Source organism: Cetorhinus maximus, chromosome 4, assembly GCF_964194155.1.
Source record: "Cetorhinus maximus chromosome 4, sCetMax3.hap1.1, whole genome shotgun sequence".
NCBI classification, from domain to species: domain Eukaryota; kingdom Metazoa; phylum Chordata; class Chondrichthyes; order Lamniformes; family Cetorhinidae; genus Cetorhinus; species Cetorhinus maximus.
In genome coordinates, this window is record NC_135882.1 from 127,206,990 (window position 1) to 127,232,079 (window position 25,090).

A 25,090-nucleotide genomic window follows, 5' to 3' on the forward strand; every position below is an offset into this window, starting at 1 on the left:
TAGATGTGGCTTAGCAATTTGCCATTCTGTTTGGCTGAACTACATCAAGCCCCACCAGGATTCTTTAACCTCTGGAAAAGCTGCTCATTACTCAGGATCATCCTTGTGAGCAAAGATAATTCTTGGCTTTTTTGCTTTATGACCAACCTTCTTAACTCCTATTCTCCTGGTTGCCCTTTGACTTATTTGTCACCAAGGTAGAGACCATCAGTTGCTGCTGCTTTCCTCCATTCCCATTGCCCATTAAGACAAACCTCCTCACCCTATGCTAGCCCTTAACCACCATTTAGCTATGTCCCCTTGTCTCCCTTGCATCCACCCCTCCCTCTCTCATGCTCCCCCCATTTCTCCCCCACTCCCCCCATAAAAAGCTCCCCTTTTCATGGGACCTTCTGCTCCTTTTGATCCTATTTTCACCAAAGTGCTGACCACCCAACTTTCCTTCCAGGCCATCATACTCGGTGATATTATAAATGATTCTTTGTCTTCAGAAAATGCCTTCCTAACTTAACCACAATATCATCTCCTTCCCAAATAAATACAATATTACATCCTCTGTCCTTGGAAACAACCATCCTACCTTGATTTTCCTCTCCAAAGTCCTTAAATGTGTTGCTATTCCCCATCTGTCCTGCAACTCTGTTTAAATCTCTCCAATCAAGTTTCCATCCCTCCTGTAGCACCAAAATGGCTCTAACCAAAGACACAAATGATATTCACTTTGGCTGTGATCAGAGTACAAAGTTCTTTATCACCCTGCTCAATCTTTCCAATGTTTGACATGGTCAACTACCTCACTTTAGAGGTCTTAGATGACTGTAATATTCTCCAGTATGTCATAATAGTAGCAATATATGGACATGGTTTCTTATACGTTATGTAACATTCAAAAGATTTATACAACAAGAGTAAAGCCATATTTTCCAATTTTTTAGCCGAAGTGTTTGAAGTATCCTTTTGCCAATTTTGTTTTAGGTGGAATTTACATGTGTTATGGATGTGGTATGTATTTAAAAATGGATTTCGTTGCAGTGAAATGTTTAACCTTTAATTTCTCAAAGTTTCATTAACATTGATTTTGTGCATTTTTTGATTTGCAGTGATTTGAATGACTTTTTTTATAGAGGCTAAGTTGGTAGCATACTGACCTCTGGTTCAGGTGATTGTGGGTCCAAGCCTTACAGCATGACTTGAACACACAAAATAGGCTGACACTCCAGTGCGGAAGGGGATATAGAATTGTCAAGTGTCATCTTTTTGATGGGATCAACAATAGGAACATAGGATCTGTAGTGATCTCAGTTCCATTTTCCTGTCTGCTTCCCAGTAACCCTTAACTCACTGTCTATCAAAAATCTTTATTTGCTTGCCCTGTTAGGTTAGGTGGACATTAGTGGTCCAATATTCAAGCGTAGAGCAGAAAAATCTCCCAGCGTTTGCCACTGATTCCTCAACGAAATAGCAGCTAGAAACATCTGCTGGGTCTCTGGGGAGAAGAATCACCCATATAACAATTCTTTTTTAAAAAAGGACTATTATATAAAATATAGCCGTTTCATTTTTTTTAATTTGTTCGTTCGCAGGATGTGGTCATCGCTGGCTAGGCCAGCATTTATTTCCCATCCCTAATTGCCCTTGAGAAGATGGTGATGAGCAGCCTTGAACCGCTGGAAGTCCACGTGGTGTAGGTAAACCCACAGAGCTGTGAGGAAAGGAGTTCTAGGGTTTTAACCCAGCGACAGTGAAGGAATGGCAATATAGTTGCAAATCAAGATGTTATGTCGGGTTGGAGGGAAAACTTGCAGATGGTCATGTTCCCATGCATCTGCTGCCTTTGTCCCTCTAAGTGGTAGAGGTTGTGAGTTTGGAAGGTGCTGTCGAAGGAACCTTGGTGAGATGTTGTAGTGCATCTTATATATGGTACACGCTGATGCTACTATGCATTGGTGGTGGAGAGATTGAAAGTTTAAGGTAGTGGATGAGATGCCAATCAAGCTGGCTGCTTTGTCCTGGATGTGTCGAGTTTCTTGAGTATTGTTGTAGCTGCACTAATCCAGACAAGCAGGGAGTATTCCATCACAATTCTGACTTGCACCTTGTAGATTGTTGACAGCTTGAGGGAGTCAGGAGGTGAGTAATACGCTTCAGGATTCCCAGCTTCTGACCTGCTCTTGTAGCCACAGTATTTATGGCTGGTCCAATTCAGTTTCTGGTCAATGTTAAACCCCAGGATGTTGATAGTGGAGGATTCAGAGATGGTAATGTCATTGAATGTCAAGGGAAGGTGATTAGATTATCTTGTTGGAGATGGTCATTGCTTGGCACTTGTGTAGCATGAATGTTACTTGTCATTTATCAGGCTAAGCCTGAATGTCGTCCAGGTCTTGCTGCATATGGGCAGACACTTCAGTATCTGAGGAGTTGTGAATGGTACTGAACATTGTGCAATCAGCAGCGACTATCTCCGTTTCTGATGGAAGCAAGGTTGTTGATGAAGCAGCTGAAGATGGTTGGACCCAAGACACTACCCTGAGGAGTTCTTGCAGTTATGTTTCGGAACTGAGATGATTGGCCTCCAAGAACCACAACTACCTTCCTTTGTGCTAGGTATGACTGCAACCACCGCCTTTTGAGGAAGAGAGTTCCAAAGACTTACCACCCTCAAAGAAAAAATTCCTCCTCATCTGTCTTAAGTGAGCAACCCCTTATTTTTAAATAATGACCCCTAGTTCTAGATTCTCCCACAAGAGGAAACATCCTCTTAACATCCACCTTGTCAAGACCCCTCAGGATCTTAAAAGGTTCCAATCAAGTCGCCTTTTACTCTTCTAAGCTTCAGTGGATACAAGCCTAACCTGTCCAACCTTTCCTTATAAGACAACCTGCCCATTCCTGGTATTAGTCTAATAAATCTTCTCTGAACTGCTTCCAATGCATTTACATCTTTCCTTAAATAAGGAGACTGACAAATACTGTACACAGTACTCCAGATGTGGTCTCACCAGTGCCCTGTACAACTGAAACACAACGTCCCTATTTTTATATTCAATTCTCCTCACAATAAATTATAATATTCTATTAGTTCCTAATTACATGCTGTACCTGTGTACTAGCCTTTTGTAATTCATGCACTAAGACACCCAGATCCCTCTGAATCTCAAAGCTCTACAATCTTCCACCATTGACATAATAAGTTTTTTATTCTTCTTGCCAAAATGGACCATTTCACATTTTCCCACATTGTATTCCATTTGCCAAATATTTGCCCACTCACTTATCTATGTCCTTTTGTAGTCCTCTTATGTCCTCTTCACAATTTACTTTCCTACCTATCTTTGTGTCATGAGCAAATTTAGAACTATATCTTCAGTCCCTTCATCCAAGTCATTTATATAAATTGTAAAAAGTTGAGGCCCCAGCACTGATCCCTCATCCCCCTCTAATGTGCTAATACCATCATTAATTAACAGAGCCACCCCTCCACCTTTTTCCAAGTTTCCTGTCCTTCCTAAATGTCACGTACCCTTCAATACTCAGGTCCCAATTTCTGTCATCCTGTAGCCATGTCTCTGTAATGGCTGTCGGATCGTACTTATTTATTTCTGTTTGCTCTATCAGTCCATCTGTTTTGTTTCAGATGCTACATGCATTTAGATACAGAGCCTTTAGTTTTGTCCTTTTATTATTTTTGTAGTGTCTAGCCTCATCTGTTGATTTACTCTTAGATTTTTACTCTCTGTCCCTTTCTGTCACAGTCTGTTTATCATTTCCCATATTAATACCATTTTCTCTTGCCTTGTCTCTACTCTTTGGTTTACCACATCTTCCCAAATTCGATCCCTTGCCCCCACTATTTAATTGAAAACCCTCTCTACTTCCCTAATTATGTGGCTCGCTAGAACACCAGCGCAGTTCAGGTGTAGACCATCCCAATGGTACAGATCCCACTTTCCCCAGTACTGGTGCCAGTGAACCACAACCTGGAACCCACTTCTCCCACGGTTCTTTAAGCCACACATTCATTTCTTTAATCTTATTTGTCCTATGCCAATTTGCACATGGTTCAGGTAATAATCCAGAAATTATTACCTTTTGAGGTTCTGCTTCTTTAATTTGGTGCCTAGCTCCTCATACTGACTATGCAGAACCTCCTTCCTCATCCTGCCTATGTCATTGGTACCTACATGAACCACAACCACTGGATCCTCCCCCTCCCACTCTGTAGTAAATTCCTCTCTAGCCCTGAGGAAATGCCCTGAGCCATGGCACTGGGCAGGCAATACAGCTGTCTGGACTCTTGCTCCTTGCTATAGAGAACAGTGTCAATCCCTCTCACTATACTGTCCCTTACTACCACTACATTCCTTTGTGCTCCCCCCACTTGAGTGGCTTCCTTGTGCCACAGTACCATGGTCAGTCAGTTCATCCACCCTGCAGACCCCACTCCCATCTAAACAAGCTGAGAGAACCTCAGACCTCTTGGAATATTGCAGAGGCTGACACTCCTGCCCTCTGGGTCCCCATACCTGCCTCAGCTGCAATCACACCCTCCTGTCCTTGACGATCCTTCAAATCAGAAGATCCTATCCTAAGGGGTGCCTCCTGGTACAAAGTGTCCAGGTAACTCTCATCTTCCCTGATGTGTCAATGTCTGCAGCTCAATGACTCTGAGCTGAAGCATCTCAAGCCACAGACACTTACTGCAGATGTGGATCACACTGGTATCCAGGAGTTCCCATGTACTGCAGCCATGACCTTTCCTGCCATGCTTATGTGCTTTAATTAGTTACTTAATTATTTTATTAAATTATTTATTTTCTTTCGTATATTTATTAATCTTATCACAAATTCCTGTACTGTTTTAAACCTCAGGAATAGAATAGGCCTTGACCACTTACCACTCATCAAGGGCCCTCAGACAGCACCTTCCAAAACCATGACCGCTACTATCTAGAATGACAAGGGGAGCAAATAAGTGGGAACACCACCACCTGGAAGTTCTCCTCACCATCCTGACTTGGAAATATATCGCAGTTCCATCACTGTTGCTGGGCCAAAATCCTGGAATTCCCTTCCTAACAGCACTGTGGGCATACGTACACTACATGGACTGCAGCAGTTAAATAAGGCAGTTCACCACCACCTTCTCAAGGGCAGCTAGAGATGGCAATAAATGCTGGCCCAGCCAGCGAAGCCCTCATCCCATGAATGAATTGAAAAAAAAGGATACTCCCCAAACAGCTTGCTTCTTCCCCTGTGGTAGAGCAAGAACCAATTCCTACAGGGTGAAAAAGTTAGAAAAAGTAAAGGAGTACATCCCTCAGCTCACCAAACTCTCTCATTCTGTTGAGGCTGTGCTCCGCTGATGAAAATGAGGAGAAATCTTTTCTGAGTTGTGAGTCTGTGGAGCCAGAGTGCAGTGTAGGCAGGGCCAGTGAATATTTTTAAGCCTGATTTAGACTGATTCTTGATTGACAAGGAAGCCAGAGGGTATTGGGGTTAGGAAGGAATGTAGAGTTGAGGCCACAATTAAATCAGCCATAGTCTTATTGAATGTCAGAGCAGGCTCGAGGGGCCAAATATCCACCTGCTCCTAATTCCTACGCTCTTATGCCCTTCTTCGTGCAGACGTTTCCCTCGCTTTATGAATTGGGGAAAAATATTAATTGCATTTATTTGCCTTAGGCCTACTCACCTTGAAGTAGGAATATCAAATTGGAAGTCATGATATTGATGTGGAAGTCTTTGACCGGAAAATTAAATTTTAACTCGATTTCAGTTGCAAACTTGTATTATAGTCCAGAAACACACTGCCTCCTTTTACATTTTGCATGTTGTAGTGCTGCATTGCTGTTTTGTGATATTTTAATTTTTAATTATTTTTTTTAATACATTTATACAATTTTCTCCAAAGGTTGTACTGTTCAGGTAGAACGACGCAACCTGGAATCTCACTTGGCGGTGTGTGAATATCGAAGTCGCGAATGCCCAAATGGATGTGGCTATGCTATTCTCAGTGCTGATGATGTACAGCACAACTGTATCGCAGAATTGAGGACAGAACTAGAATTGCTCAGGTACATCATGGACCAATTCAGGACCTGACCTCAAATTGAGAAATAGATTGATTACTCATTTAAGCTTCTCCATATCTTTCAAACCTGTTCTTTGTTGGATTTTTATAGACTAGTCATTTATCCTACATCCCTAATTCACATTTGAGGATTAGGAAAATCTCCTTATTTGCCAAATTAAAGATGTAACACAACCCCTTACATTCAGCGTCGATGAGATTGGTACCGCTTGTACTCGTGTGCAGTGGACAAATCAGGATATTGTAAGTATTACATCTGCAATGCTCATGCTCGCCTGAGCAAGACTAGCTCAAAGCCAGAGCCTCGATTGTCTACACTGATTTAAAAAAAAAAATTAATTCATGGGATGTGGCTAGACCAGCATTTATTGCCCATCCCCAATTGCCCTTGAGAAGCGGTGGTGAGCTGCCTCCTTGAACCGCTGCAGTCCATGTGGTGTAGGTACACCCACAGTGCTGTTAGGAAGGGCATTCCAGGATTGTGGCCCAGTGACAGTGAAGGAACAGTGATATATTTCCAAGTCAGGATGTTGAGTGGCTTGGACGGGAACTTCCAGATGGTGGTGTTCCCATCTATCTGCTGCCCTTGTCCTTCTAGGTGGTAGCAGTTGTGGGTTTGGAAGGTGCTATCAAAGGAGCCTTAGTGAGTTTCTGCAGTGCATCTTGTAGATGGCACACACTGCTGCCACTGTGCATCGGTGGTGGAGGGAGTAAATGTTTGTGGATGTGGTGCCAATCAATTGGGCTGTTTTGTCCTGGATGGTGTCAAGCTTCTCGAGTGTTGTTGGAGCTGCACTCATCCAGCCAAGTGGAGAGTATTCCATCACACTCCTGACTTTTGCCAAGTAGATGGTGGACAGGCTTTGGGGAGTCAAGAGGTGAGTTAATATGGTTAGTCCAGTTTCTGGTCAATGGTAACCCCCAGGATGTTTATAAAGGGAGAATTCAGCGATGGTAATGCCACTGAATGTCAAGGGCCGATGGTTAGATTCTCTCTTGTTGGATATGTTCACTTGTCTAGCACAAATGTTACTTGCCACTTGTCAGCCCAAGCCCGTATATTGTCCAGGTCTTGCTGCATTTGGACATGGACTGCTTCTGTATCGGAGGAGTCACGAATGGTGCTGAACATTGTGCAATCATCAGTGAACATCCCCACTTCTGACCTTATGATGGAAGGAAGGTCATTGATGAAGCAGCTGAAGATGGTTGGGCCGAGGACACTACCCTGAGGAACTCCTGCAGTGATGTCCTGGAACTGAGATGATTGATCTCCAACAACCACAACAATCTTCCTTTGTGCTAGGTATGACTCCAACCAGTGGAGAGTTTTCCCCATAATTCTCACTGACTGTATTTTGGTAGGGTTCCTTGATGCCACACTTGGTCACATGCTGCCTTGATGTCAATGGCAGTCACTCTCAGCTCACCTCTGGAGTTCAACTTTTTTATCCATGTTTGAACCAAAGCTGTAATGAGGTCAGGAGCTGAGTGGTCGTGGCGGAACCCAAATTGAGCATCAGTGAGCAGATTATTGCTAAATAAGTGCCGCTTGATAGCACTGTTGATGACCCCTTCCATCACTTTACAGATGATCGAGAGTAGACTGATGGGGTGGGTAATTGGCTGGGTTGGATTTGGCCTCCTTGGTGTACAGGACATACCTGGGCAATTTTCCACATTGCTGGGTAGATGCCAGTGTTGTAGATGTATTGGAACAGCATGGTTAGGGGCATGGCAAGTTTTGGAGCACACGTCTTCAGTACTATCGCTGGGACATTGTCAGGGCCCAAAGCCTTTGCTGTATCCGGTGTCTTCAACTGTTTCTTGATATCAAATGGAGTGTATCGACTTGGCTGAAGATTGGTATCTGTGATGCTGGGAACCTCCGGAGGAAGCCGAGTTAATCATCCACTCGGTACTTCCGGCTGACGATTATTGCAGATGCTTCAGCTTTATCTTTTGCACTGATGTGCTGGGCTCCCCCATCATTGATGGGGATATTTGTGGAGCCTCCTCCTCCAGTGAATTGTTTGATTGTCCACCACCATTTACGACTGGATGTGTCAGGACTGCAGAGTTTAGATCTGATCCGTTGGTTGTGGGATTGCTTAGCTCAGTCTATCACTTGCTGCTTATGCTGTTTGACACGTAAGTAGTCCTGTGTTATAGCTTCACCAGGTTGACACCTCATTTTTAGGTATGCTTGGTGCTGCTACTGGCATGCCCTCCTGCACTCTTCATTGAACCCTGGCTTGATGGTAATGGTAGAATGGGGGATATGCCAGGCCATGAGGTTACAGATTGCGTTTGAGTACAATTCTGCTGCTGCTGATGGCCTACAGAGCCTCATGGATGCCTAGTCTTGAGTTGCTAGATAGGTTTGAAATCTATCCCACTTAGCACAGTGGTTGTGTCACACAACACGATGGAGGGTCTCCTCAATGTGAAGGCGGGACTTCGTCTCCACAATGACTGTACAGTGGTCACTCTGACAGATACTGTCATGGACAAATGCATCTGCATCAGGCAGATTGGTGAGGATGAGGTGAAGTATATTTTTGCCTCTTGTTGGTTTTCTTGCCACTTGCTGCAGTCCAGCAGCTATGTTCTTTAGGACATAGCTAGCTCAGTCTGTACTGGTGCTACCGAGCCACTCTTGGTGATGGACATTGAAGTCCCCCGCCCAGAGTACATTCTGCACCCTTGCCACCCTCAGTGCTTCCTCCAGTAACGTTCATCAAGGAAGAGCACTGATTCATCAGCTGAGGGAGGGTGGTGGTACGTGGTAATCAGCAGATGGTTTCTTGCCCATGTTTGACCTGATGCCCTGAGCCCTCATGGGGTTCAGAGTCATTGTTGAGGACTCCCAGGGCAACTCCATCCCAACTGTATACCACTGTGCTGCCATTTCTGCTGGGCCTGACCTGCCGGTGGGACAGGACATTCCCAGTGATAGTGGTGTCTGGGACGTTATCTGTAGGTATGTCAGGCTGTTGCTTAACTAGTCTCTGAGACAGCCCTCCCAACTTTGGTACTAGCCCCCCCCCCCCCCCCCCCAACTCCAAAATGTTAGTAAGGAGGACTTTGCAGGGTCAACAGGGCTGAGTTTGCCATTGTTATTTCCGGTGTCTAGGTTGATGCTAGGTGGTCTATCCGGTTTCATTCCTTTTAGACTTTATAGCAGTTTGATACAACTGAGTGGCTTGCTAGGCCATTTCAGAGGGCAGTGAAGAGTCAACCATGTTTCTGCGGATCTGAAGTCACAAGTAAGCCAGACCAGGACGGCAGATTTCCTTCCCTAAATAATATTTTTTTTTCAAAGTCCTGGAGTGGGACATGAATCCACAACCTTCTGACTCAAAGGTGAGGGTGCTATGAACTGAGCCACAGCTGACACCTCCACCCTAAAGAATATTAGTGAACCAGATGGGTTTTTATGACAATTGACAATGGTTTCATATTCACCATTAGATTTTTATTGAATTCAAATTTTACTTTCTGCCATGGTGGGATTAAAATCCAGGTCTCCCAGAGCATTATAAAACAGAAAATGCTGAAAAAAATCTCAGCAGGTCTGATAGCATCTGTGGAGAAAGAAACAGAGTTAACGTCTTGAGTCTGTATGACCCTTCTTCAGAGCTAAAGAGAAGTAGAAAGCGATGGCATTTATACAGTCTAAGGGGGGCCAAAGCAGGAAAGAAGATCAGCGATAGATGGGGACTAAAGAGAGATTGACAAAGACGTCATGGGTACAAGACAAAGGGAGTATTAATGGTAGTGGTAAGGGCTGAAGGAAGTGCCGATAGTGGCATTAAGGTAAGAAAACAGAATGTGTGAATAGCAGAACCAAGGGTCAGCACTCTGTGAAAGAACAACGTAGAACAAGTGACATAGCCCCCACCTAACGCTGACCTTCTATCCTGCTTTTCCTGTTCCACCCCCCTTACACAGTATAAATTCCATCACTTTCTACTTCTTCTGCTCTGAAGAAGAGTCATACAGAAGCGAAGCATTAACTCTGTTCCTCTTTCCACAGATGCTGTCAGACCTGAGTTTTTCCAGCATTTTCGGTTTTCATTTTAGATTTCCAGTATCCGCAGTATTTTGCTTTTCTCCCAGAGCATTACCTTGGGTCTCTGGATGACAATACCACTATGCCACTGCCTCCCCTTATTTCCCCTTGTCTTGCATAGTTTTTGCCTTCTATCATATGTTAATCAGATTGACAAGCAAATTTTGGCATAACGTCAAAATCTCCAAAACAAATCTTGATAGGAACAGGGCATATCAATTTGAGTGAAATATGGATGATGTTGCAGTTTGTTGTACAAACCAGGAAAATTTCAGGTCAATAATAAGTTTGCTCATCTAGGCTGGTGCAGTGTAAGGCATTGTACACGTAGCATCCTGTATTCATTACGGAAGAAACTTTTTTCTAGGGACTCCACTGAAAGCATGCATGTATACATTGGGTGGAGACATAGTCGGGCTTTGCTGTGATGGCCTTGGAGTGAGTCAGTACTTTCTGAAAGAAGTCTAGAAAGAGGAAGAAAATTGGGCAAAATGAAAAATAAATTTAACATCAAGCACCATCCATAAATTTGTGTTTTTTTTTTATATACAAGGTCTGAGATGATTTGTAAAGTTGAAGAAGTAAGGCATGAAATGGAGTCCCGTTTAGATTCTCAAAGAAGACACATGGTACAGAAAGAAAGTCTTCTGCAAAACGAAATTGAAGAACTTAAAGTTAGTATAAGTTTGTTTACGGTTGTTATTCTATGAAATTGGAAATATATGTGTGATATATATGCTCTTAAAATGTACAAGCAGTTATTAAGTTAATTCGAAAGCATTTTATTTGAGCCATGGTGCCTGCACCGCTGTCAGTGCAGCCAGTGTGCTTGAGTGAAAACTGAAATGTTGAGCTATCATCAGAAGGTGAGGGACCCAGGCCCTTCCCATATTTGCGGTATAGGCTGTTTCCCTACTCCTTCATGGGCCTGTTTCTGTCTCACTGGGTGAGTTGGTCTCCAGTCTTACACTGGGTTCATTTATGGGCTTGATAAGCAGGAAGTCCCTATATAGGGAACTCCCCACTCTTTTTGCATCACTGGCCCTGTGAAGGTGAATGTAACCTCAGCCTTTTACAAGGTGATTGAGGATTTCCCAACATGAAATCAGGGCTCAGTGTTTCTGAGTTGTGGTCGTCTTCTGAGTTATTCTACAAAAGTCCTACTGAAGTTGCAGTGGAGATCCAGTGTAATATCTGATGGAATTGACCCCTGAAGTCTTGCTTTTGGGGCCAGATTTTGTGGAGAGTGGAGTGGTGTTGACATTGTCCATATCTGCCATCATCAAACCTCTGAAACTGACTGCAACTTCAAGACTAAAAACAGGAAATGCTGAGCATCTCTAGCAGCATCCAGAGAGAGAAGCAGGATTAACATTTCATGTCTGTGACCTTAATTCTGATTCTGATTCTCTTTCCACAGATGCTGCTCGACTTGCATTTCTAGCATTTTCTGTTTTTATTTCAGATTTTCAGTGTCTGCAGTATTTTGCTTTTGCAGGATGTTGGACATGTGCAGATTAGCATGGAAAACCTGAAGGTGCAGTCTGTCACTCAGGGGCGTGGCTTGTCATTCAGGGCTCCGAAGCAAGTTGCACTGCAGACCGCCCCAGAGCTGACAATCACTGAGATCAGTGAGAAGTTCAACTTTTTTACTTCCATATCACCGATTGAACAAGGCATACCATTTTAAGGGCTTTCAGTCAGGTGTGACTGGGTTTTTAATGGTGATGTGATTAAAATTTGATGAACAATAGAATTGGCCCTGAGAAACTAATTTTATGGCATAGGAGTGCTTTTAAATGATTTGATTTGAGGTATATTTTTCAACTTTTTTTTAAAAAAGCATATTTTAGCTTCTACCTTTACCCCATGTGTACCTCCCAGCCTTTCATTTGCTTCATGTAAAAAAAATTATAAACGTGATTTTATTTTTGTTTCCTGTTTGGGTGACTGTGAAAATCCTTTTAATGTGATTGGCTGCTTGGTAATCCGGATAACATCACTCCAGCTCCACACAATGAAAATGTAAAGAACGCTGCAATCAATTGCAGTACCACTGCATGGCGGTAGAGGTGAAATTCTCACCAGAGAAATCACTAGATCTTTTACTGAGACTTATTTCGAGTTCAGCGACGAGCCTTCTTGCTTTGCTGCTGACTGCTAAATCCTGCCCATGGTGTGTCCTTCCTTTTTGTAAAACATCTTGTGTGATTTTTATTTCAACATTTATAATGAAAATTCCTTATTTAAATATTTATGATGGGCAAAGCTATTATATGTATGTCCACACTTTATAAGAATACGAGAACCCCATCTGCAATAGTTGTATGATGTCCACCATTAGTTGTGCTATAAGGTGAATAATCCAGGTATGCCACTATTCTCTCTTCACTCCATTGTCTAAACTCCAGATTAGTTGTTAGTTTTATCTATTATTTAATGTTATGCATATTTTGTATTCTTATCCTCTTCCTCCAGTTTCCACCTCTGCCCTGCTACCCTCAGCATTTTGGCCAGCCCACTGCTCTGCCCACCATTCTGTCTTTAGATTCCACTGTCCCAGCCTACCTATCCACCCCTGTGCCAGGGTCCCATTTTCCTTAAGTCTTTTTTTCCCCCTGGTTTTGCCAAATTAGTGATGAACTTTTAAAATTTCCTGTCATCTGTTGCAGTATAGTGTTTCAATACTCAGTAATCTTGTCCCTTACTGTACTCTTCTCTATCTTTTTTTTAACATTTTTTTCTTCTATAGCCCCTGAACCTGCATTTCAACATTTCATGGACATTTAGCTGATGTCATTGGTGGACAAAATAGTTTTGCTTAAATGGTGGGAGAGCTGGTAAAGGTTAAAGGGTATGATACATCTGTTTTTATTTTTCAAAGGTGTGTGTTTTTAATTATTGTAGATACATTTACTTTTTTTTCAAGCATATTAAAATGTGTAGGGGTAACAGATGACTTAAATAGTAACATTGATGACAGACCAATTTACATTCATATTCTTACTGTAAGAAATGCCATGGGTGGTCTCTACTGAAAATATGTTGAGAGTTTTGAGTTGTTGTTTGTATCATAGTTATATACTATGTCAAAATTATTTGCCATGCTACTTCTAGTATACCCTGTGGTTATGTTTAACTCTTACTGATATTTCCTTTTCAGTCCTCCCTAAGTTAGATAGTACTGTGGAGTTGTGTCTCAGCCACTTTCCCTCTTAATTCAGGTTGCCAGTCCTGACTAAGTCTCCTCCCATTCATAGATGCTGCCTCAGAAAAACACTTTATTTAATTTATTCAATAGGATTAATTTGGAACACATCATAATACATTGGATTGCATTGATCTACAAAACATTGCAGTCCCAGTAATCTGCAGGCCTAAAATCATAGAAATTACAATGGATACAAGACTAGTTACCTAGAGGCATGAATAAATTAGTTCAAATTGCACCATGGCAGTTTGAGAACTTGAATTCAGTTTTTAAAATTTGGAAATTAAAATCTGGTATCATTAAAAGTGACCATGCAGATGTAAAATTGTCATAAAAACGCAACTATTCGCTAATGTCCTCCCGAGAAGAGAACCTGCCATCCATACTTAGTTTGTCCTATGTATGACTCTATTTCCATATCAATGTGATTGACTTTTAACTATCTGCTGAAGTAAGCTAGCACGCCACTCAATCCTACTGAATGACTACCAGAAGTTCAAAAAGAAAGCAACGAGGAATGGGCAATAGATTCCCACATCTTGGGAATGCATAAAATAAAATTCTGACATGGAGTGCAGGTGAGCCCCACAGCCCATGATAATCAAGGAAGTGGATCTGGTCTAACCAGACGTGTTTCCGCCATCATGTACTAATCACAGAAAAGGCCAAGTGAGCACTTCCAACCGATGCATTTCTTGGTACCACCCTCCTTCCTCATCGAGATGATGGCTAAATTTGGCATGTCAGAGGCTCTTTCCCCCAACCATGACAATAAAGGAAACTCTGTGCTTTCAGAGTCAGATGTCACGCGTGATGTCAGATATGCGGACACTTGTGGCAGAAGAAAGACAGCATCGTCAGGAACTGGAACAAGCAGAACTTGAGAAAAGAGAACTGATGGAGTTGTTGAAAAGCCTGCATAAAGAAAACAAGCTTACTACTGGAGAGGGAAGTAGCAAAAGAAACACTAGTATTAGACCCCTCAATCGACTGGAAAGCATAAAAAGGAAACCCAAAGAGGTCACTGTTATCTAAGAAATGGTAAGTTACAGAATTGGTGAAAGGAAACAGCTTCCTTAGATGCATCTTTTTAAGAAAAAATCTAATTTTTTTTCTCTTCATCCTCAGAAGGACAGAACTTTTAACTGAGTAGTTTCATGCAGAATGGCAGAACTCCAATATTTTGCCCAGGTGGCTCTCGGTAACAAGCTATTCCCTAATTGGAAACTGAGTCGCTTTAATAAAAAATTTAAGCAGGTCAGGCATCATCTGTGGAGTGAGGAACAGTTTTAACATTTTAGGTTGATTTGTTAGAACGGAACAGCAATGTGGAGAGTTAACTCTTGCTTCTGGGATGTCATCTGGGCCTTTGCCTTTGTTATATCCAGTGCTTTCAGCCTTTTCTTGATATCACGTGGAGTGAATTGAATTGACTGAAGACTGGCACCCATGATGGTGGGGACCTCAGGAGGAGGCTGAGCTGGATCATCCACTTGGCATTTCTGGACAAAGATGGTTGCAAATGCTTCAGTCTTATCTTTTGCACTGAGCTGGGCTCATCCATCATCATTCCTTGAATCCCTAAAGATCCACAATCACTCCAGTGCCATGTTCTGAGCCAACTTCAAATTTGTTCCTTTGAGGAGAATCAGTAACTTGAAACAGCCCCTGGGAAATGAGTCATCCACAGTGTGAGACGAGTCATATGGGCTTTGTACGTTCCTTTCAATGAAGATAATTAGTGACCCAGTGAGATATTTACAACTATCTGGTGGCTTTCTGACATTAGCAAATAAGTTGCCAGATGTATTGAATTCCGTTTCACAATTTGCTGTACTGGTACTCGGATTTATTGGTTGAGAAATTCAATTTGCACCCAAATGGATGGGTGCAAAGATGATGGAAAAATAGCTCAGAGTGTGTAGCCTGAGGCCTCGGACAAATTTGTTGGACTTTGTTTTAATGCTGTCAGTGAGAGTGAAACAGGCTATAGACTGGAGACGGTGGCAAAATTGATTGATTTAGGTGGCGGGGGGGTGGCGGGGGTCAGAGATTTTTTTTCCTGCAGACCCAGGAGGAGCACTCCTGGGCCCGCCCACGATTTTTTTAAAAATTATATTTTCTGGGTGTTTTTTTTTTGAGCAGCCACCAGCTGACCCTTCAAAGTGCACTTTCAGTGCTGTTTCTGGTGCAGTTGATCACAATGCAAAGTTTGGAGCTCTAACTAATAGTTTAAAGAATAAGGTCCATGCAGGGAATAGTAGTAAAAAAAATAAAATTTGAAGTCATTTTATCTGAATGCGCAGAGCATCCGCAATACGTTAGATGAACTAGTGGCACAAAGAGAGATAAAAGATTTAGATAAAAGCAAAATACTGCGGATGCTGGAAATCTGAAAAAATTGCTGGAAAAACTCATCTGAAGAGTCATCTGCACTTGAAACGTTAACTCTGTTTTTCTCTCCACAGATGCTGTCAGGCCTGCTGAGTTTTTCCAGCAATTTTTGTTGTTGTAAAAGATTTGGATATAATCGCCATTTCAGAGATATAGTTACAAGGTGACTTAAGGTTGGGAAATTTCAGAGAACACAACATTTTGTAAAGACAGGCAGAATGCAAATGGAGGAGGGGTAGCCCTGATAATAAAGAATGACATAAGGGCATAAGTGAGAAAGGATCTTGGTTCAGAAAATCAAGAAGTAGAATCAGTATGGGTAGAAATTAGGAATAGCAAAGAATAGAAAACGCTGGTGGGAGTAGTGTATGGGGACCCCCCAACTAACAGTAGTAATGCTGTTGGACAGAACATTAAACACAAAATTATTGGAGCTGGTAACAAAAGCAATGTAACAGTTGTGGAGGACTTGAACCTTCATTTTTTTTATTCCTTCATGGGATGTGGGTGTCACTGGCAAGGCCAGCATTTGTTGCCCATCCCTAATTGCCCTTAAACTAAGTGGCTTGCTAGGTCATTTCAGAGGGCAGCTAAGAGTCAACCAGATTGCTGTGGGTCTTGAGTCACATGTAATCCAGACCAAGTAACGATTTCCTTCCCTAAAGGACATCAATATACCAGATGGGTTTTTATGACAATCGAGAATGGTTTCATGGTCAGCTTTCAATTCCAGGGGCAAAATTTTCCGGTTGGCGTGCGGGGGTGGGCCCTGAACACACGCGCGTAAAATGGTGCGCAGTGACGTCGGGTGAGCATCCCGACATCACTGCGTGCCATCGCAATATTTTGTTGGGCGGGCACGCGATGCTCTCTGCACGCCCACCATTAATTAACGGGCCACTTAAGGCCCTTGAGGCAATTTTTCAGCGCCCGTGCAACTTTTGGGTCGGCACACGGGTAGGTGGGTAGGACACGTTTGTATAAACCTCATCCACGAGCGGGATCAGAGGGCTCACTGGGGCCGCGAGTGTGCTATGTCAAATATTGATGTTTCAAAGTTTCTGATACTTGCCTGTGCATTCTGCAATACTTCAAAACACATACCAGTTGCTTGGTCTAGACTCACAACCTTCAGGTCAGCACTCTGCAGTGAGGAATCTTTTTTGGGCCTGCAGGTTTCTGGAAGCCTTCCCTTAGCCTGGAAATGGGAGCTGAACACTCCACTGGAGGCACCTCTTCTGAGGAGGAAGGGAGTGCACATGCAGCTTCCAGGGGAGCCACCTGAGGGAGGTCAGGTGCAGGCACAAGAGGTAGTCCAAGGTGAAGGGGCCGCAGAAGATGCCATTATCCTGCTGCCAGGGTATACAGGTGGCGAAGCAGCTACCTCAGTATGTCTGAGGTGCAAGAGAGACAATCAACTATATCTGTCAGATGATTGGGCCTGAGATCGCCGCTGTGTGGGTGGACAGCCCATGACAGTGGCTCCAAGGTCATAGCTGCCCTCAACTTCTATGCCTCTGGTTCCTTCCAGGGCTCAATGGGTGATCTTTGTGGTGTCTCCCAATCAGCTGTCCACACTTGCATCAAGCAGGTTACAGACGTTCTGTTCAGGCATGCATTAACCTTCATCCTCTACTGTTGGGACCAGGTAAGCCAGACACAGTGAGCCAGAGGCTTTGTGGCCATTGCTGGCTTCCCCTGTGTCCAGGGTGCAATAGACTGTACACATGTGGCTATCAAGGCACCAGCAGGTGGGCCCAGTGCCTTCGTCAACAGGAAGGGCTTCCACTCCATGAACATGCAGATAGTGCGATCACAGGATGGTGATTCTTCAAGTCTGTGCAAGGTACCCAGGCAGCTCCCACGATGCCTACATCCTCAGGCACTCCCAGGTGCCTGGGCTCTTCAGTGCTCTAGCCCAGCTGGATGGATGGCTGCTGGGTGACAAGGGCTATCCCATCAGAAGGTGGCTCATGACACCTCTCTGCCATCCAAGAACACGAGCTGATCAGCGGTATAATAGGAACCACGCCTCCACAAGGGCTGTGGTGGAGAGAGCTAATGGTCTTCTCAAGATGTGCTCCCAATGCCTGGACCATTCAGTGGGCACACTCCAGTACCCCCCAGATCGTGTGTCGCTGATAGTGGTTGCATGCTGCGCTCTCCACAACCTTGCGCTGGAAAGGGGGGGACGCTATGGATGATAAAGACGTAGACATCTTGGCTGCAAATGCTCACGATGAGTCCTGCAGAGAGTCTGAGGACGAGCATGCACAGGGACGGGCTGAGGGGGTGGACGCCAGGGAGGCAGGGACACTTGGGACGTTTTAATCCAACGAACCTTCAGCTAGCGCACCACATATGGACCTCCAGGACGAGCCTGGGCTGTCTGCTCCATATTTGAGGCCCAAGTGCAAAATCTGCCTGGTCCGGAACATTAACTAAGGTCCTTGTTAATAAAGCTGAATATCCCACAAAGCACACATTACGTTATTGAAAACCATCCACTTGCAGAACAAAGGAGGCACCCTCAGCCATGGTGACATGTCTGAATTTAATATTGCAAACAAAGAAACTTAATGAAAAAGGTGTTAAAAATCACACCGACTCAAAAACCTCATTGCAGGCCAACACAAAAGCACCAGTGATAAACCCGTGGTGTATCTAAGGTGCCTTATGTTTACGTTTTCGGATGCTACATCTGGTGCTGACCCCTCGCTGGGAGTGACATCTGAGACAGCCTGCTGACTCTGCTGGCCTTGATCTTGGCGGTCGTCCTCTGGCCCATGGAGCCTGTGCTGGCCCCACCTGGGAGCGAGCTGCCAGTTCCACAGCTGGCATCTCCACAGTCGTCGTAGCCTCACTGGGAGAGGGGTGGAGGAGCTGCCGCCCTCATCCAGAGCGCCCTGAGAGGAGCCTGCAGAGGCGACAGGCAGCTGCTGTGTCAACATGAGGTCGCTGTGGACCTTCCTGCTCACTGTGGATGGATGGGCACCAAGCTGGGAAATTTGGTGCCCAGATCATCTCCCACACTGGCAATGCTGATGTGAGGGCTTGCTGGTCAGAGTGCATCTCCTGGAGGAGCCGCTCCACAAGAGTCGCCACTCTCTCTCCAGGAAGGATGCATGGCGCTCGGACATGAGGCTTATTGCTTCAGCGATAGTCCAGGTAGACTCCTCCACCATGGACACCAAGCCAAGCGTAGCCTCGTGTATCTCCCCCAGATGCTCCCGCACACCTGGCCGCATTTCCTGCACTTGCTGTGCCGCAGACGACTCCAGCAGCACATCATCAGGCACCGATTGAGCATGTGCCTGGTCCCCTGCAGTCCTTCGACTGCTGGCACCATGGGCACTTTGTCTCTGCCAACTCCTCCAGCGACTGAAGTGCCTTCACTGCTGTGCCCCGGGACACTAGCCAATGTTCTAATTCCCACCGAGGTGCTAGTTCCTGCGCTGTTGCCTGCCTGGCAGAGATGGTTTGATGCTGGTGAGACTTCAGAGCCCTCAGGTGTGAGAGGGGGCTTCTGCTGCTCCTCCTCCGCTGATGCTGAAAGGAAGAACAAGGACATTGGATCAGTTAACGTGGAGACAATGTCGAAGTGTATCCCTGTCCCCCAGATCATTATGCGCTCATCCTTCCATAAGCAATGGTCAAGCCACGTTGCAAACTTCAATCACTGAACATTCAGCACTGCCATAGCTGCTGGGAGAACAATGGTGACCTCACTGCTGGGCAAACGTACCTGCCCGTGGCACCCCAGCCTCACAGACACCGGTGGATCTGGGTGCATGGCGCCTCTCCAAATCTAGGGCCTCCTGCTTGAAACGGCTGAGAATCGCTAACTGTGCCGGCCCTCCGCCAGTCCTCACCCGCTCGGCGACATTATGTGCATTCTTCTTCTGAAATGGAGAGAAGAGCGTTGATTAGTGCTACTTGTACCTGGACTCTCTTCGCAGACGACCCACCCCAACCAGAGTGGGACATTGCAGGGCTCCAGTGTCTTCTCGCCCTGCTGCTGATGAACATCACACAAAGATGCTAGGCCTGTCCCCACCCCCTTGGCCAAATGCTGCCTACATCACATCAGGCACCACATGGTCTAACCTTCTATAGCAAGGAGGTGCAAGCACCTGGAGCGCAGAGGACAGCAGATCGATCGGTGCCACGCCACATTGAAGCTCCCCTCCTAGCATGTTATCACCCTGACTTTGACGTTCTGGAGTTCCAGCTCTGCGCCTGGTGTAGCTCCTCCAAGTTGCCCCCAAAACAGTAATGTGGGTCACAGTGTATCACTTGCTATGGAGGCAGAACCTATCTCTTCACCACCCTGTCAGGGTGACCTCGGCATGGGCAATATCTGTTAGCCCACCCAGCGAAGGACACATGCCGTCAATGATTCAATGCAGTCATTACACTCAGACTTGGAGCCAGCCGGGGGAGGGCACCAGGAAGAAAGCCTACCTGCTGGGTTAAGTGACCAATGCCAGCATGGTACTCACCCTTCCCAAGCGCAACAGGTCGCTGAAGCGCTTGCGACACTGGATCCAGGTGTGCCTCACCATGTCGCAGGAGCTCACCAACTCCGCCACCTCCTCTCAGGCACATTTGGTCATGTGAGGGGGGGCCTCCTCCTCCCATCCTGGGGTACCAGGACCTCCTCGAGGGCAGCAAAGCAATCAGCAAAAACGAGGGGCACAGTGCCCCGCCCTACTCTCCTGTCTGGCCTGCTCACCAGCAGCGCTCTGGGAAGCCCTTCTGCTGGCCATAATTCGCAGCTTTGGAAAGGCTGCAGCAACCTTTTGAAGCAGGTCATTGCAGACCCGCCGCCGCCCGCCCACTCCCGCTGTTCTCGGGAGCCGTGATTCACGCTGGGTGGGCTTTAATTGGCCTGCCCGTGTAAAGTGGCAGCGTTGTCCTGACCGGGTCCGCTCCCGTTCCACCGCTAGCCAGAACATTCAGCCCCAGATTTTAATTCATTGAATTTAATTTCCATTAGTGGCTGTGGTGGAATTTGAACTCGTGTCCCTAGAGCATTAGCCTCTGGATTGCTAGGCCAGTGAAATTACCACCACGCCACCACTTTCCCATATAGACTGGACCGATCAAATTCCCTAAGCTGGAATGGAAGAAGAGTTTGTAGAATACTTTTCGTGACAGTTTCCTGGAGCAAAATGGTGTGGGAACAACTAGGGATAATACTATTTTAGATTTATTATTGTACAATGAGGTAGGGTTAATTAGTAATGTCACAGTAAACAACCCCCCTGGGAAATAAGTGAACATAATACAACTGAATTCCACATTAAGTTTGAAAGTAACGTACTCCAATCACAAACAAGAATCTTAAAGCCAATTATTTAGGTGCGAGTGGAGAGATGGCTGAGGTTGATTGGGTAAATAGACAAAGATGGGATGGTAAATGAACAATGGGAAACATTTAAAGAAACTGTTCAAAATGTTCAACAAAAATACATTTCATTAAGAAACAAACTCAACAAGAAAGATCCGTCCGTGACTTATGAAGGAGGGTAAGGATAATATTAGATTTAAAAAAAAGAGGCTTATAATGTTGCAAAGAATAGTAGTACATCAGGATTGGGAATATTTTAGAAACCTCAAGGTCCACCAAAAATTTGATTAAACAAAGGGAAAAATAGGAGAGTAAACTAGCCAGGAATATAAAAACAGCTTTTATACATATATAAAAAAGAGAGTAGCTAAAGTAAGTGTTGGTCCCTAAGAAGCAGAAATAGGAGAAACGATCATGAGGAAATGGTAGAGACATTAAACAAATATTTTGTGTCTGACTTCACAGTACAAGATACAACTTGCATACCAGAAATAGAGGTGAACTTAGGGGCTAAAAAGTGAGGAAATTAAGGTAATTAATATTAGCCAAGAAAAAGCACTGGAGAAACTCAAGGACTAAAATTTGACAAATCCCCAGAAACCGATGGCCAACATTTAGGATTCCAGAAGAGAGAGCTACAGATGTAATGGATGTGCTAGCTATGATTTTTCAAAATTCCCTACATCCTGGTATGGTCCCAGCAGATTGTAAGGGGAGAATTTTTCCTATGGCGGGTGGACTGGGCAGGAGCGGAGCTGATCACTGCTCACGATCGGCTGCACACCGCCATCTTACGCAGGCGGGCCAATTAAGGTCAGTAGCACTCAGCACGACCTGTGGGGGTGGGGGAGTCGGGGCCTGCGCTCTTTTGCGCACGCACGTGAGAGAGCGCAGCAATCTCCCTGAGGCAGCTCCGTGCCTCAGGAAGATTAAGTAGATAATGAAACTTCTAAATAAATAAAGTAAAAAAATTATTTAAACATGTCCCAGCTCATGTGACAGTGTCACATGAGCTGGGACATGTTTGTGAAGTTTGCAAAATTTATTTAATTTTTTATAAAACCTTCAGGAAACCTCATCCCACCTGTGGATGAGATTTCCTGAAAAACGCGAAGGCGCTTGGGCTCTTTGCCTGCCCGCCAACCTTAAAGTTGGACGAGCAGCGTTCTTAACAAGGTTAATTGCTTTTTTAATGGCTTTAATAGGCCGTTGACAGTTCAGTAGGTGCGCAGCCTCCTCCGGCGCACGCCCGCCGAATGTAATATTGAAATGACGCGCGATTACATCATCACTTGTCATTTTACGCATCATGTTGGGCCTGCCCCCGCACGCTGACGGCAATATTCTGCCCTAAGCAAATGTAACACTGCTATTCAAGAAAGGAGGGAGAGAGGAAACAGGGAACTACAGGCCAGTTAGCCTGACCTGACATAAGTTATATGGAAAGTGTTGGAATCTATTATTAAGTCTTAACAATGGACTTAGAAAAGCATAGTATGACAAACAACGCTAACATTGTTTTCCAAAAGGGAAATCCTGTTTGACAAATTTATTAGAGTATTTTGAGGATGTAACTAGTAAGGTAGATAAAGGGAACCAGTAGATGCAGTATACTTGGATTTCCAGAAGGTTAATACACAAGATAAGGGCTCATGAAGTTGGGGGTGATATATTAGCATGGATAGAAGATTGGTCAAGATCGGAAGTAAACGGAGTCACGATAAATGGGACATTCTCAAGTTGACAGGCTGTGACAAGTGGAGTGCAGCAAGAATCAGTGCTTGGGGCCTCAGCTATTTAATGACTGTATTAATGACTTTGAGAAGACAAAGTAATGTATCCAAGTTTTGCTGATAATACAAAGCTAAGTAGGATTGCAACTGTGAGGAGGATACAAAGAGGCTGCAAACAGTTTAAGTGAGTGGGCAACAAGCTGACGGATGGAGTACAGGTAGAGTGTCTCAAATCTGGCTATCTGAAAAGGAGTGATGTCCGAAAACCAGACACTTTTTTAAGCTGCCATGTGTGTTAATTTTAATTATTATTATTGAGTAAAATAAAACGTTCGGCTAGCCGTTGCATTGGCACAGTGGCTTTGCACGCCTGTCTATTCCCATGGTCCGAGCGACTCTTGACCCTAACTGACCCAGCCCGAACCACCCAACCTGAAAGATCCAAAATCTGGCACAGACTTGGTCCCAAAGTTGCCAGTTTTGAGACACTTGTGCTTGTATCATGTGAGAAATTGAGAGGTTATTCACTTTGGTGATAAGAATAGAAAAGCAGAATATTTTTTAAAAGGTGTGAAACTTGTAAATGTTGATGTTCAGAGAGATGTGGATGTAGTCATAAAAGAAACACAAAATTAGCATGCAGATATAGCAAGCAACTAAGGCGGCAAAGGCACACTGGCCTTTATTGCAAGGGGATTGGAGTACCGGAATAAAGTAATCCTACTACAATTCTACAGGGCTTTGGTGAGACCACACCTGGAATACTGTGCAGTTTTGGTTTCCATGTTTCAGAAAGGGTATATTTGCATTAGAGACAGTATAGCGAAGTTTGCAAGATTGATTCTTGGGATGAGAGGTTTGTCCTTTGATGAGAGGCTGAGTAAATTAGGTCTTTATTCTCTGGAAATTGGAAGAATGAGAGGTGATCTCATGGAAACATTCAAGATTATGAAGGGACTTGACAAGGCAGATATGGAGAAGTTCTTTCCCCTGACTGAGGAATCTAGAACAAGGGGGTAGTTTCAGGATAAGGGGTCCATCAGTTAGCATTGAGTTAAGGAGAAATTTCTTCACTCAGAAATTGTGAATCTTTGGAATTCTCTTTCCCAGAGGGTTGTAGATGCACCATCATTGACTATATTTAAGGCTGGGATAGACAGATTTTTGGTGTCTTGGGGAATCGAGGGATATGGGGAACGGGTGGGCAAGTGAAGTTGAAGCCCAAGATCATATTGAATGGCAAAGCAGGCTGAACAGGCTGCATGGTCTTCTCTTCCTATTTCATTGTCTTATGTTCTTAACACTGATTTTACCTGTAACATGAAGTTTAAAGTACCATTTTTTAATGCTGATTTATTCTCTTATTCCTTCCTCAGAAACTCACATTTCAGTCATTATCTGCTGAACTTCTCAGAAGACCTTACCTCAAGAATTGCTGCCAGATGTCCACAAGTACTAAATTCGGGGTGATGTTATGGAACGTTTCTTCATTAGTCAAAAGTTCTTAAATTATGCAGATACACATTGTGACTTTGCAACTACATCTCCTGTCTCGTCACATTTTCCCAACTGAACAGAAACAAAGCGAGGAGCAATCACTGATTTCTGTCACTCTATCAACGATTGGATCAACTATTGTGTTTGCACTTTAACCATATAGCCTTTTAAAAGGCATCTATTTTTAGGCAAAATGTAGTTAATCTGAATTTAAAGAAGCAAAAAACCACATTGAAACAAAGTGATACAATATACTTAGTTGGTGTTTAAAATAAAGAGTTATGCTAATTCATACATTCACCATTTTCCTATTGCTACTATGAAACATTGCAACAAGTCTAGGCATTGAAGTCTCTTTTTAAAGTAAAAAGTGCTTTAACTAATCAGAATCATTACACACAGGTCGTCATTTGGCCTATAGTGTCTGCACTGATTTTGTGAATGAGCACTTCACTTAGTGCCATTTCCCCACCTTCTCCCTGTAGCCCTGGATTCTTCCTTAACTTAGCTGATAAATGGCAAATACCATGTGCGCTGCCTAAGTGTCAGGCAACGACCATCTGCCCTTGGCATTACCATCACTGAATCCCCGACTATCGACATCGTGGGGGTTACCATTGAACAGAAACTGAACTGGACCAGCCATAAACACCGTGGCTACAAGAGTAGGTCAGAGGCTTGGAATTCTGTGGTGAGTAACTCACCTCCTGACTCCCCAAAGCCTGTCCACCAT

At 44.3% G+C, this 25,090-nt stretch overlaps 1 protein-coding gene across 7 annotated transcripts in view; it reads left to right on the plus strand.

The window, feature by feature from the left end:
- Positions 1-24,649, plus strand: part of rnf41l (ring finger protein 41, like) — a 64,728-nt gene extending 40,079 nt beyond the window's left edge. For 3 of the 7 annotated variants that reach the window (XM_078540762.1, XM_078540764.1, XM_078540766.1), the window contains 5 exons: positions 976-1,002; positions 5,915-6,077; positions 10,723-10,843; positions 14,176-14,421; positions 24,237-24,649. In XM_078540762.1, the coding sequence (XP_078396888.1) occupies positions 976-1,002; positions 5,915-6,077; positions 10,723-10,843; positions 14,176-14,415 (551 nt within the window). In that variant the 3' untranslated portion in view covers positions 14,416-14,421; positions 24,237-24,649. The remainder of the gene's footprint in view (positions 1-975; positions 1,003-5,914; positions 6,078-10,722; positions 10,844-14,175; positions 14,422-24,236) is intronic. The other 4 variants (XM_078540763.1, XM_078540767.1, XM_078540768.1 and 1 more) reach the window with 3 other exon arrangements.
- Positions 24,650-25,090: the final 441 nt, after the last annotated feature.